Here is a 14,304-nt window from a genome sequence, read left to right as displayed (position 1 = left end):
TGAGTTCATGTCCCCCTTTTCTCTTAAATTGTTTTCAGTTTCTAAACTGCGGGGGTGAAATACATGTTACAATGTTTACGAAAACTTTTTACATGGTATGGTTAGCGTAAGGAGGGTTACTACATAGATCATGTGAGTGGGTAGGCGGGAACTGGAGGCCATTAATCCTCATTGTAGGACCGAGGGTCTTTAGCGGTAGATCTATCTGGGTGTAGCGAGCCCAGCCCCAGGCCCAACAGTACGGACCTCGGGGTGACTTGGTACCCGACGCAAAAATCTGCAAGGTTTGAGTCTTCCTACTGCACTTCTCACATATCAATGGCCTTGCAAACCATTGGTGATCTCTTTATTTCCTTATTTGCTACATACCAGGAATTTTTATACTTACAAAGGTTTTACATATTCACTACACATGAACTCGCTCAACACTTTTGTTGATTTTTCCAACTTACATGTATTTCAGGGAATTAAGGATCTGGCACGGTATGCTACGTTTTCACGCTGCGTAAGAGTTATGGGATCATCCAAGTTTAGGGGTTGTGGCTTTTACCTGGACGAGTCACAGTTCTTAAACTGCGTCTGTTTTATGTTTGTGGTTATGTCTTCTGAACAATGTTTTTATTTCGTTATGTTGTAATTCCGTTGCATGTGTCGACATTTTAAAACTATGTTGTGGTACTTTTATTTTAAAACTTAAATCAATGGATGATCTGCATGGTTTTAAATTCATATAGCTTGGTTGTGATTAAGCTATGGTATTAAGAAGTCACACCAAATAAACCCACGCTTCCGCAAAGCCAGTGTGTGACAGATTCATGCTAAGTTGTAAACATTAAAATTACCTCTTCACTAAATTCACGTTGAAGATTAGACTTATATGGACTAAAAACTGCATCATAAGAAATAATATTAACACTTTTATCACCATCATCCTGAAATAAAATTAAGTTTAAATTGGCATGTTCATCATGCAACTGAATCTGAAAGATCAAATAAGTTAACATTCACATAAAAGTAAATAAAAGAAAACAATTATTCACTATTGCGATATAACAGAATTGACCTTAGAATTTCCAATCTCGCATGCTTGGTTTTTTCGCAACAATTGAATTCAGAATTGGATCCATTTTTTAACTTTGTTTAGCAATAGATATAGGGGTGTCCTGCTATGTATTTATAGTAGCAACTATAGAAGTGCATTAGGGTTTAATTTTAGATTTGCCACCTCTTTATTTAGGAAGTGTGTTGTGGTTAGTTTTAAGTTTTTATAAGATATATATCTAAGTATAGATATTAGGCAGTTTTAATAAAATAAAATGTGACACATAATATCTTCATTTTATGTTACGGTACTTTTAATTCTTTTTGTTTTTGTTTGCATAGATGGATCCCATCTTTGTAGATTAGACGCATTAGATCACAAGTATTAATTACTTGTACATTAAAGCATTATCGACTTATACCTTTTAATCCGTGCGTCGATATTGAATAAGACAACAACTGAAACGTCGACAAAAATGTGTAGGTTGTCATGCTATCTTTGGATTTTTTTAAACAGTATAGTTTATAAGATATGTCAAGAATACGTAAAAAAATTAGAGTTGATTACACAAATGGGTCCTGTGTTTTATACCTAGTTTCGCCTTTAGGTACTAACTTTTTTTTAACAGGTTTAGGTTTTATGGTTTCAATTTTGTAACATCTTTGGGTACTAACACCAAAATTAGTTAATTAATGAATAAAATACCCTTGCATTTTTTTAAGTTTATCAATGTAACACATTTGGGTACTAACAACTAATTTTATTTAAGTTTAAATCAATTTTACAAAATCTATTTATTTTTTTTTATTTTCATCTTTTTATTATATCTCTTAATTAACGTAAAATCTATTTATTTTTTTTCATTTTCATATCTTTATTAAATTTCTTATTTAACATAAAATCTACTTGTTACACCAGTATTTTTTTAACAGATTTTTTAAATAAAATCTACTAGCTATATAGTTTTATGTAAATTAAATTTCTTACTCGTTTAAAATAATGTAAACCTTACTCGTTTTCAATTTGGATAGATATGATTGATAATAATAAATATCTTTCATGTAAAAAAAATTAAGCCATTTTTAACTCGTTTTTTTGTTCATTTGCATTTTACTATTTTAGAAAAATATTTAATTTACATAAAATCTACTAGTTGCACGAGTAAAATCTACTAGCTATATAGTTTCATGTAAATTAAATATCTTTATTTACAAAAAAAGAGGTAAAAAAAGGCTTAATTTTTTTAGTTTTATCTAAAATACCTAGCTATATAGTTTTATCTAAAATACCTAGCTATATAGTTTTATGTAAATTAAATATTTTTCTAAAATAGTAAAATGTAAATGAACAAAAAAAACGAGTTAAAAAATGGCTTAATTTTTTTACATGAATGATATTTATTATTATCAATCATATCTATCCAAAATTGAAAACGAGTAAGGTTTACATTATTTAAAAAAAGTAAGAAATTTAATTTACATAAAACTATATAGCTAGTAGATTTTATTCAAAAAATCTATTTGAAAAAAATACTGGTGTAACAAGTAGATTTTATGTTAAATAAGAAATTTAATAAAAATATGAAAATAAAAAAAAATAAATAGATTTAATATTAATTAAGAGATATAATAAGAAGATGAAAAAAAAATAAATAAATTTTGTAAAACTGATTTAAACTTAAATAAAATTAGGTTTTAGTATCCAAATGTGTTACATTGATAAGTTAAAAAAATGCAAGAGTATTTTAGTCATTAATTAACTAATTTTGGTGTTAGTAGCCAAAGATGTTACAAAATTGAAACCATAAAACCTAAACCTGTTAAAAAAAAGTTAGTACCCAAAGGCGAAATTAGGTATAAACCACAAGACCCATTTATGTAATTAACTCAAAAAATTATAAGTTTGGTGTGGAGGGGTAAATTGTAACCAATTATCTATAATTTTTGTTAAAACCTTAGGGATTTAAGTGTTAATAAGTTTAGGGCTAAAAAATAAATAGTGTTTAAAAGACTAAACTACCCTCGTTTTAAGGGTCTTTCTATAAATTGGGGGGGGGGGGGGGTTCTTATTTTTTGGGTATCTTAAAATACCCCTCCCTTATGCATTATAATATAATAATCTAGATTAATTTGTATTAATCATAATTATTATTATACATATAATTTAGTTGATTTTTTATATTTATATAAATGGTAATTATTATTATATAAATATATGTTTAATATATTAATAAAAAATATATAAACAGAAAGCTCGTTTAGGCTCGCGAGCCGGCTCGAGCTCAAACCCGGGCTCGTTTATTAAATGAGCTTGTTTTTAGGTTCGGGCTCGAGCTCGTTTAAGCTCGGCTTGTTTGAGCTTTTTTTCGAGCCGAGCTCGAGTGGCTCACGAGTAGCTTGGCTCGATTGCACCCCTACCGTGAACCGAACCATTTGGATCTCAAACTGTCGAAACCGGTAAAATTAGCACGCAAATTAGAAACCAGAAACTTCAACAACACTTCATCGTAATACAGGAAATATCTTTCAATACTACATTACTACGCAGGCAGAGAACAAAGATTATTTCATACGGATAGCATCTCCGAATACAGAGAATACCTTATCTATACACTCGATCATCAGGTCTTCGGTCTGTACTCCTTGATTTCATACAGACATCTCAGTTGTTTCATTGGCAGAGTGATTCCTTTCTTATGTTGGTTTGTTGGTTGGTTTGTTCATGGTGATTACGAAAATCAATTGTTTCCCCATACACCATCCCAGGCACCAGCAGGTGCACCTTTCGGTCCCTCGAGTTGAGTTTGAGTACCCTGGGGTCCATTAGGTCCAGGTGGGTGAAGCTTGTTGTTAGGCCTTGTTCTAACACCCAAGATTCGCAGTACAAATCTAGCTAACTCGCCATATAATAATCCTGACCGATCAAACAACTGCAAATAACCAAATAACATAACCTAATACAGTAAGTACATTAAACTCCATCTGCACCTTTGTTTAAAACGAGTTTTGATTCCATTTACCTGAAGAAGGGCCGACATGAACATGTGAAATGCCTGAGCGTTTTGGTCAATCAGCATCGCTACTCGCCCAAAACAAGTCACAACTCCTTGTATCTGAAAACATGCAGAAATAAGTTAATTCACATGTAATTATACGCATAATAGTGTACCATAACAGTGTTACTCTGCTTACCACACGCATCAACGATATCCAAAATCCCGGAGGCTGTGAAGGAGCGCCAAACGGATTATTAGGATCCCCGTCACCATACGGCCCGCCCATACCCATACCCATGCCCATGCCACCCATTCCATAACTACTACTATTATACATTCCTCCACCATACATGCCACCAACACCTCCAAGACCACTATAGCCACCTCTATACATGTTGTTTCCATATAAACCGCTATTATACGATCCCGTTCCACCGTAAGAACCGTAACCTCCAGCCCCATAACCAGAATTGTAACCCAAACCAGTACCGTAACCCGCACCATATGTCTGTTGTTGCTCCCATGGCCTAGAGGGTACGGGTCTCCCGAGTGTGTTTCTATTAATTGCTGAAGTTGTATCATTTGTAGGAACGATTTCACCGGGTCTTGCTGTACCCGAAGCCTCAACTACATCACTTGTGCTACCTGCAGATGGTGGTTTAAAAGGAGCAGGACCAGAAGATGTACCACCGGTTCGTTCCCATGGTTTGGGAGGTGGCCCACTGCCTGAATTGTAAAACGAAAGAATATTTATGCATACTTTGTAAAGATGTTATATTTCTCTCATGTATTTATGCATATGTTACAAAAAAATAGCTGATTTTTGTACTGGTATATTGGTAGGGCTTTATGGAAAAGGTAGGCCATTTTCTTGCTATACTTTGTAAAGATGTTATATTTCTCTTTCTCATGTTTGTTATTTTTCTCATATTTGCTATACTTTGTAGGAATGTTATAGCTTTGCTACGGGTAGGATTTATTGGATACAGTTGTTGTTACTGTTGTTATTCGTCTCAACCTGCCGATATAACCATATCTAATGCCAGCACCCTCGGTAAAGAACGATCTGGATATGACATACTACTAATTTCCAAGGTATTGCCCATGGATTATAGCCTAGTGGCATCTTGGGGTGGGATAAGGCTTTGGGACCAATAGGTCCTGGGTTCGACTCCCACAAGGGGGGTTTTCCCATATTGGGTTTCTCCTGAATTGGTGTATAGGCATTATGCCTAGTGGGGATGGATATTATCTGGTGGTTCCGCTGGTGGCACGATGATACTCCAGTGGTCCGTCAGTGATCCAAATTTGCCGTTCAAAAAAAAATAAAAAAAAAATCCAAGGTACTACTGATAACTTCTGAAGCTCTTTTGTGTGTTCAAACAAACATCACCTAGACCAGACAAATTTCATATACATAATCATCAAAATTCAGCAATCAGCAATACCATATCTATAATATTAATATATACAGCCTAATGAATCAACAAACACAGATTCAACAAGTCTCAAGGTTCTAACTTCCTAGAAACACAACCACCAAACCAGATGATCCCTCTTGTGTTCATTCAATAACTTCCTAAACATATAATTATAAATTAATCAATGTAAGCAAGTGAATTTAGCTTGCTCAACAAAATTTCAATAGTCCCAAATTAATAATTATCAGAAGATTCAAAACCCTAGCAAATTTGGGTTTAAAATAAACTAAAACGACACAGCATCCATCCACCAGTTAAGAGTTTAAATATCAGAGGAATTCAGCAGAAAGCGATGATAATAATATTAATTAATTAAACAGTTTTGCAAATCAAAGAATTCATAGCGATTAGAACCCTAGCATCTTTGGATGGGTGAAAAGAGAAATAAAGATAACCTGATTGTTGCGAATTATTGGTTGCCATGGCAGGCAGGGAGAGAGAGGTTTCTGGTAACCCCACCACCTCGTGTACAGAGATAAGACTACATGTACTGGGGCGCCAAGAAGGAGGATAGCGCCGCTATGGCGCCTATCACACCGCCCCCCGGGGCGCTATGAACCAAAAAAAGAAAACGCCGCGATATGCATAGCGCCGGTTATGTGGGAATCTTTCAAACTTTCCACCAATCAAATTTAAGCAATGTTTTTTATATTAATTAATAAAATTGAAAATTATTAAATAGTTAATGATTAGGCGGGGGCTTTATGACTACGGGCTTAAATCCATAACGCCCACACGCTGACGTGGCGCGCCACATGGCGTATAACGCCCCTTTGAGGGCTTTATGACTACACATGCCCTAAAGATCAAGAGAGAGAAAAAGGCGGTCAATGTAACGACGGAAAGTCCCAAAGGTCCAAATTTGTGTGCTAAATTCTATGGGCTTTTATCTTTTTTTTTCAACCACCCTAGGGACGGGTGTAAGAGTTACTTCTGATCGGTTTTAGCCTAAAATTATCCTACCTATACAAAACAGATGCAATAGTTCTGCCATCCTATTTGCTAAAAAAGGTGGCTGTCCCGTTTTTTTTTTTTTTTCAACATCTACATTTAGTATCTTTATGTCATTAGTTTAAATGAAACGCTCGCCCTCCCTCATTGGACCAACCAGTTTATTATTTTATATACACTTTAAAATTACGTTTTTACCCCGGAATAGTATTTCCCTACCATTTGTTCAAATGGTCGGCGAGCAATACCCATTGGACCAACCAGTTTATTCTTTTATACCCATTTTAAAATTACGTTTTTGCCCCCAGTTAAAAAATACGGTTTTGCCCCAACTTCAAAATACATTTACCATTTTGACTCGAGCTAAAAAATACGATTTCGCCCTCGATAAAAAAATTACGCTTTTACCCTCAACCAAAAGTACGTTTTCGCCCAGTTAAAAATAAAATTTTGTTTTTCCTCCGGCTCAAAATTACGATTTTACACCGGTTTATTATTTTATACCCACTTTAAAATTACGGTTTTGCCCCCATTTTAAAATTGCGTATTTGCCCCCACTTCAAAATAAAATTATGCTTTTGCCCCCAGATAAAATCTATGATTTTCCCCTCCGTTCAAAATTAATATGTCACCCTCAATTGAAAATTTACGTTTTTGCCCCCAGTGCAAAATAAAAATATGACTTTGCCCCCAGCTAAAAATCGTGTCAATGAGCTGCCTAACACTCTTTTTACTTTTTCTTTCTAGCAAAACTATAGTACTGTTTTTTAATTAAATGAGAATTATTTGACCATCGCCCCGCAACACGCGCAGGGCATCACCTAGTTATAACTATATCTAAGATGTCGGTTAATATAAAACATATTCAATGCGTATAAATACAACAAAGCTGCAATGTATATTGCCACGCCATATGACGTATTATAGTCACCACAAAACCATAAGCAGGGGAGGCTTAGATGGTGTGCGGGGAGGACTTCCGCACAGGGCCCATGATTTCAAGGAGCATATGTTTTCAAAAAAAAATCTGATATATGTAAGATTAAATATATTATGTTTTGTATTTAATCTAGTAGTCATTATAATTATTTATATTATATACATCAAAATATATAACGACCTATTAAATAATTAGTTGATAATAGTTGATGGATCATATTACCCTTATTAACTAATTAGGTTTCCTCTTGGGTGCATATATAAGGAGACTTATGTAGAGGTTACAAGGTTAGACAATTAGTCATCTTGTGCTTAGTTCATAACATCATTCGAAACCTCTCTTTCTCAACCGAACTCCCAATTCGGTTTTTCATCATCACCAATTCACCATCATTAAATTGCACCCTGAGGAACCAGATCACCTTGACAAAGATGTCGACTTCGATGGCTGCTGTCACAACCCCCGATCCCTAATCCCCAGGAACAGGCGGTCGCGATCCAGTTTCGGTGGTATCACGTTATTGTCTAATTTGGCAGTGGAATTTACATCAGGACCGTAGTTAGGAAATATTTTATCAGAGTAAAATACCACACTTTTATAATATCAACATATTGGGACAAAACCCAAGTTTTCATTACAAACTGATTTATAGGAATAAATTCCATTTTATTGAAATAAATGCTTTCTTTTCTTTAGGTAACTTTTATAGCCACTTTTTCAAGCCTTCAGTGCTGTCCAGCTGACTTCTAATTGGCTTTCACATTGTGTTACCTGAAACGCATTTTAAAAACATTTGTCAGTGGGAAATACTGGTGAGTGAATCCCAGTTTAATCAAGAAACATTAATTTAATTTAAACAGTATTGAGGGCGATTACAATGTTTATATCTACCCAATTACTCATTCAGTATTGTCAATCCTGACTGGTGGGTCATATTACACATTGGCTAACTCTTCGTCCAATGGTAACGTTACTCACATTTTGTATACAAAAACCAAACATACCGGCAGTAATCGTAGAATTACAAAGACTCAATTACTGCTAAATTGCATTGTAAAATATTTAAGGTTTGGTAAAAACTGTTTACAAAAAAGGAGATTACTCACGTTGCTGTCTTAGGGTTATTAGAAAAGATTTCCTGGGAATAATCTAAAAATTACACAAATGCACACGTGTTAGTATAATAACCCATTTTAACATTAGTAATACCCTCCTCGAGACGGCATTCCAACGACTACGTCGGGCAGAACCACGACAGCCGTTACGGAACCCTAGATCAATCGGGCAAAGTATCTAATACGTCTCCAGGGGGGTTATGATACTTACATCGTAGTAGAACCTCGCTATTTAGGGGGTATTAGACTCGAGTATAATGCCCACTATTCAGAAATTTGCTTAAGAAAGAAAGAAATGAACGAATTCAACTGAGATCCGATGCGTTCTACTTATAGGTGCTGATACCGACTCTCTTGGAGCCCGCGTAAGATAAGGCAAAGCCTTACGCGGCTTGTGTCAACCCTGGGTCAACGAGTAGCTTAGCTGGGTCATCATGTAGGTCCGCTGGGTGTTAGGCCACGTGGCCACACCGGGCTGCGCCACATTTTTGGTCTCACGCGGCCCGCGTTAACTAAACAGGGTCTTACGCGGCCCGCCTGAACTTAAGAAATCAAACGAAATCAGTTCCAACCTTGAAACCGCCCGCGTAAGGTTGGGGTGGGGTCCTACGCGGCCCGCCTCAACTTAAGTAAACTTGTTTTTAATTTTTTTTAATGTTATATTGTATTTCAGGCTCGGTTTTCACATACGAGGTGTATTTAAAGACATATTAGGATATTTTAAATACTTTTAGGGTGTCGGAAAAATAATCAAGGGTGTTGGTTAAATTTGAGGATTGTTACATCCTCCCCACCTTGTTTTAGAGCTCGTCCTCGAGATCTACTAGAACAAGTGCAGATATTTCTTTTGCATTTCAGATTCAAGCTCCCATGTGTATTCAGGTCCTCTGTTGGAGTCCCACTTTACTTTGACCAAAACTAATCTTTTATGCTTGAGATTCTTAACTTTCCTGTCTTCGATCTGTAGAGGCCTCTCTACAAACTTGATTTGTTCATTTACCTCTATATCCTTAAGAGGCATTACGGGTGATTCATCAGCTAGGCATGTTTTGAGATTAGATACATGAAATACATCATGTATTCCTTCCATTCCCTCCGGCAGTTGTAGCTGATAAGCTACAGGTCCTATCCTTCTAATAACCTTAAAAGGTCCAATATACTTGGGACTTAGCTTTCCTCGTTTGATGAATCTTACCACTCCTTTCCAAGGAGAGACTTTTAACAATACTTGATCACCTATTTGGAATTCTAATGGCTTACGTCTGTTATCAACGTAGCTCTTCTGTCGATCACGTGCTGCTTTCAGTCGTTCCTTGACTTGAATGATCTTATCGGTTGTTTCCTGCACTATCTCAGGTCCAGATAGTTGCTTTTCCCCAATTTCTGCCCAACAGACTGGTTCTGCACTTTCGTCCATAAAGTGTTTCGAATGGTGCAGCATTGATACTTGTGTGATAACTATTATTGTAAGAAAATTCTATTAAAGGTAAGTGATCGTCCCAATTACCTCCTGCAACACCCTGTGTTTCTAAATGTCAAAGTCAAAGTCAAAGTCAAAGTCAAGTTTGACTTCTTTGACTGTGATTAGTCTATTTTATGTTTTGTTTAATTATATTATGTGGAGTAAGTGTTGTTAATCAAAGGGATCAAAGGAATCAAATGTTTAATCGACGCGAAACGCTTTACGACTGTGAATAGTAGGAAGTAACAATGCGATAAAGTCAATCAATCAATAATCAAGCTAATCGAATCGTCATCGAACTCAAAACTCGAATTATGCAGCTTTGGTGTTATTATACATGTGTGTGTGCCTTATGTGTTACCTGTGCGTGTTTACTTTATGTTATGTGTCGTGATCAATCGAATCGAAACTCGAAACTCAATCGAAATCGAATTATGATGAATGGTGGCGAAATGATAGTGTGAAATATAGATGCTTGTATGTAGATATAGTGGTTGGGATTAAAAGTAATTTGAATAGGAAACTCTATCGTATTCGTATCGTCTTCAATCAAAATCAAAATATCAGAAATCGTCGCACCGAACACTCAAAGCAGGTTGTTGATCGATCAGGCTCCTAGCCGATCGAACAGCCCAGCCGATCGGACGGGCTGTCCGATCGAGCAGGCTGTCCGATCGGGATGCCTGGCCGATCGACCAGCTCTTTCCCCTTTTGGAAGCCTATAAATAGCCCTGTCATTGTCATTCTTTCCACTTTTGGAAACTCTCTGCCCGACCAGCTCGTGTTCTTCACTATTTCTCAGATTTCTCTCAATCCCGGTAAGATTTCGTCCTAAATCTTGTACTTTCTTGATCTATGCACACTTCTTCACCTTTCTATCTTTCAAATCTTGATTTCTAACCGGGAAATCATCAAGATCTAAGTGTTCTAGGATGATGTCATCATGGTGTTCTTCAAGAACTTCATGTTTCAGCTCCAATCCACCAAGAATCACTTGGATCTAGCCGATTTCCACAGAAACAAACTAAGATCAATCACATATCTGAACATTTACATGGTGTGAAGGATTGAAAGAAGGATTTCCAACTTTCTTTCAACTCTTTTACACTCAATGCCTTCAAACCGGTAGAAACGGAGCTTGAGCTAACTCACTAATCATTCTAATAGTTGTGCGGTTCAAGATTCGTATTCTATCTACGAGGTTCACCGATTTCGGGTTAAACTTGAACTCCGTTCCGAACCGTTCACCGGCTGGACTTGGGTGATTCCTGTCCGAGCAGGGGAAACAAGTAAGAACGAAGGTTTCATGGTTCAGCTCGTTGTCAAAATACCTCGATATAACGTCAAGCAATCAGAACAGCCGGGTGTTAGACGAATAGGCCGACCAGGTCAGGATGCTGACCGATCAGACAGGCTGTTCGAATGGACAACCCAGCCGATCGGACATGTCAGCCGATCGACCAGGCCAGCCGATCGGCTAGCACATGGTCTCACACTTTGACAATTTCATGAAGTATAGTGTTGAACGAAGTGATGTTCGACCGAACGACTGTTTGAAAACATTACTCTTCGGATCATGAGATACTATGCTTCAACACTTAATCGATTTTCAACTCGTTCGATGTATTGGAGTGCCACCCGATCGAACATATCAGCCGATCAGGTGACATCCTGCTGAGGACCCATTTCTGAAGTACCTAACCGACCGGTTAAGCCGGCCGATCGAACAGGCCGTTCGATCGATCGACCTTAAAGGTAAGGACACTTCAGTGTTCTCAAATACTACAACGAAAACTTCAAAAGGACAAGCCATCATACACAAACACATCCAACTCAAAGGAAGAAACAATCCACTCGAACAGTCCAACCGATCGAGCCGACCGGCCGATCGAACAGGCTGTCCGAACAAACTGTCCAACTGAACGAACAACCCGTTCGATCGACCAGGCTGTTCGACCCATCAACACTTGTTTCAACTTACGCATTACTCATCGTTATACTATCGAAGTATTCAGGCTAACCTTACTCCCAAGCGCTCCCTTCAATCCATCAATCGCTGTGAGTATACTCGAACCCTTTTTGCTTTAGCACTTTTGGGTGTTACATACGTTACTTATCTAAATCACAATCGAACACACTACTCAAGTACTTTAAACGCTAACCGTTCTGCATGTATTACGTGACTAAATGAATGTTTGTTGTTATGTTTACACGTGGAATGCTGTCTACCTGCCTTAATGACGTAGTACTATAGTTTGGACTTAGCACCCGTTCTCACAGGGGTTGTTAAGGACCATTACTTGCATGGATTACGGTGGTAATCATGTATTGCGAACTGCCTCGGGCAGTCAACCCGCAGTCATTGGTATCGACGGATCCATGTCGATAATTAACATGCTTCATTTTCCTCTGGATGCCTTAACACTGGCCTTGATTTCTGGGGCCAAACCCCCAATGAAGCAAGTAATCCTTTTGGGTTCCGGGGTTACCAGGTACGGAACTAGTCTAGACAGGGTATTGAAACTGGTGAGGTAAGCTTGACAATCTAAATTCTTCATTACCAACGGCAAGAAATCTGACTAAATCCTTTCAACCTCATGTTGAGGGCAGTAATTTTCTTTAATGAGAGCAACGAACTGATCCCATGACATATTGTAGAGTGGGATCTTCCCAGCAGCTTGAATGAGAGACTTCCACCAAGCTAATGCCTCTCCCTTGAATGATTGGGATACATACTTCACTATATCCCTTTCAGCACAACCGCTGATATCGAAAATTGTGTCTATTTCATCTAACCAAGTCATACAGTCAATTGCCCCCTTCTCCCCAGTGAAATCCCGAGGTTTGCAGGAAACAAAGTACTTATAAGTACAGGACTTGGTACGCGGTTTATCATCAAACACTATCCTCTTGGATGGAACACTGTGTTGATTTGAGGAATGTTGAACATCCTCTTTCTTAGGCTTAGGTTGGGTAGAGGGTGGCTTGCTGTGGGCCTCTGAATGAGTCTTAGGGACAGACTTAGAGTGGGGTATAGATGAGGTTCTACTATGCGTCCCACTAGATTCCCTGAGCTGTCTGTCCACTGCCTTAGATACAACAGTGTCAATAAGTGTACGAAGCTCTTCTCAGGTTATGTTGATCCTATCCTTATTGTGGTTTTCCACGGGATGACTGTTTACTTTCTCCGACCTAGCCATGTAGCTTAATTGCTACATAAAATCAAATAAGGATAAGGTTTATATAGAAGCTTATACAGTTTTATCGTTTTTGACGATTTATTATCCATGATTTTTTTAATAACCATTTTAGTTAATTTGTTAAATATATAATTATTCAGGATCTTTATCATAACCCTTAATTATAAGTTATTAATAGCACAAAAAGGCCTAGTCACGTAGACAAGTTTAGTTTATAAGCCCAGATTTTATGGAATCGAGGCATTAAGGTTTGAATCAAAGTTCATTACCTTTTCTTGACAGGGAGTTGTAGGCTACCACTGTCTTTAGTCTCAAAGGACGTTAATTATAGCCCGTGGGCACTTCATCCTTAAGGGATGATTATTTTAATAAGGAAAATTGGAGTAATCCAATTTAAGGATGACTTATGCAATTTTATCGAATCACATATTTGCCAAGAATGTTAACATCTCTTTAGATGTTAACAAGGATTGGAATCTTTTGAATAGGTTTTACCATCTTGGCCATGTCTGCAACGACATTTAGGCTAGGTTTTACCTTTAAGATTCTTTTTAATGCAGAACAATCCTAGTTTGAGATGTTAATATGGATCTTAATCTAATTGTGGAACTACCATATTGGCCCTGTCTTAAGGTGACACATGGCTAGGTCTTATCTTTTTTAGATTTTGCCATTTTATTATAATGGTAGATCTTATAATAGGAATGTTATTTTATTTATTTCACATTTTATGTGTATATAATTAATAAAAATGATAATTTAAATTAACCATTCCATTAAAAATTCAAACAAGTACAATTTTGCCCTAAACGGGACTTCTACTGAAATAACATGCCCACGCAGGGGCTGAACAAACAAACATACCCACGCAGGGGTCAATAGAAAAGCATGCCCACGCAGGGGTAGAATACAAAAAGACAAGCCCACGCAGGGGCTGAGTACTGAAACAAATGTCCACGCAGGGACATGATTACAATAAATTAAAATAAACAAGGATTTTCAAAAATCCCCTCTCTTGGACTTCCCCTTGATTAGGCTTGCCAACCCTTTGAAGAAGCCTTGACATTCCCTGCGATCTCTTTGAACCTCCCGCTCAACCTGGTTCAATCTATCGAGAA

The 14,304-nt window shown here is 37.2% G+C and overlaps 1 protein-coding gene across 1 annotated transcript; it reads right to left on the bottom strand.

Moving 5' to 3' along the window:
* Positions 1-3,493: 3,493 nt before the first annotated feature.
* LOC110884021 (peroxisomal membrane protein 13) lies at positions 3,494-6,076 on the bottom strand. The gene is made up of 4 exons (XM_022131700.2): positions 5,914-6,076; positions 4,234-4,763; positions 4,062-4,154; positions 3,494-3,971 (listed from the first exon to the last, which is right to left on the bottom strand). Exons 1-4 carry the CDS (start codon positions 5,939-5,941, stop codon positions 3,780-3,782), a joined length of 843 nt encoding a protein of 280 aa, XP_021987392.1. The 5' UTR covers positions 5,942-6,076; the 3' UTR covers positions 3,494-3,779.
* Between the last annotated feature and the right edge of the window lie 8,228 nt (positions 6,077-14,304).

This window comes from Helianthus annuus, chromosome 6 (assembly GCF_002127325.2).
Source record: "Helianthus annuus cultivar XRQ/B chromosome 6, HanXRQr2.0-SUNRISE, whole genome shotgun sequence".
Lineage (NCBI taxonomy): Eukaryota > Viridiplantae > Streptophyta > Magnoliopsida > Asterales > Asteraceae > Helianthus > Helianthus annuus.
This window is presented reverse-complemented; position numbering and strand designations above follow the sequence as displayed.

Coding starts and splice junctions, on each gene's coding strand:
- LOC110884021 (XM_022131700.2), bottom strand. CDS start 5,941: ATGGCAACCAATAATTCGCAACAATCAG. Junction 4,764..5,913: donor CAATAATTCGCAACAATCAG/GTTATCTTTATT, acceptor TTTACAATTCAG/GCAGTGGGCCACCTCCCAAA. Junction 4,155..4,233: donor GGATATCGTTGATGCGTGTG/GTAAGCAGAGTA, acceptor GCATGTTTTCAG/ATACAAGGAGTTGTGACTTG.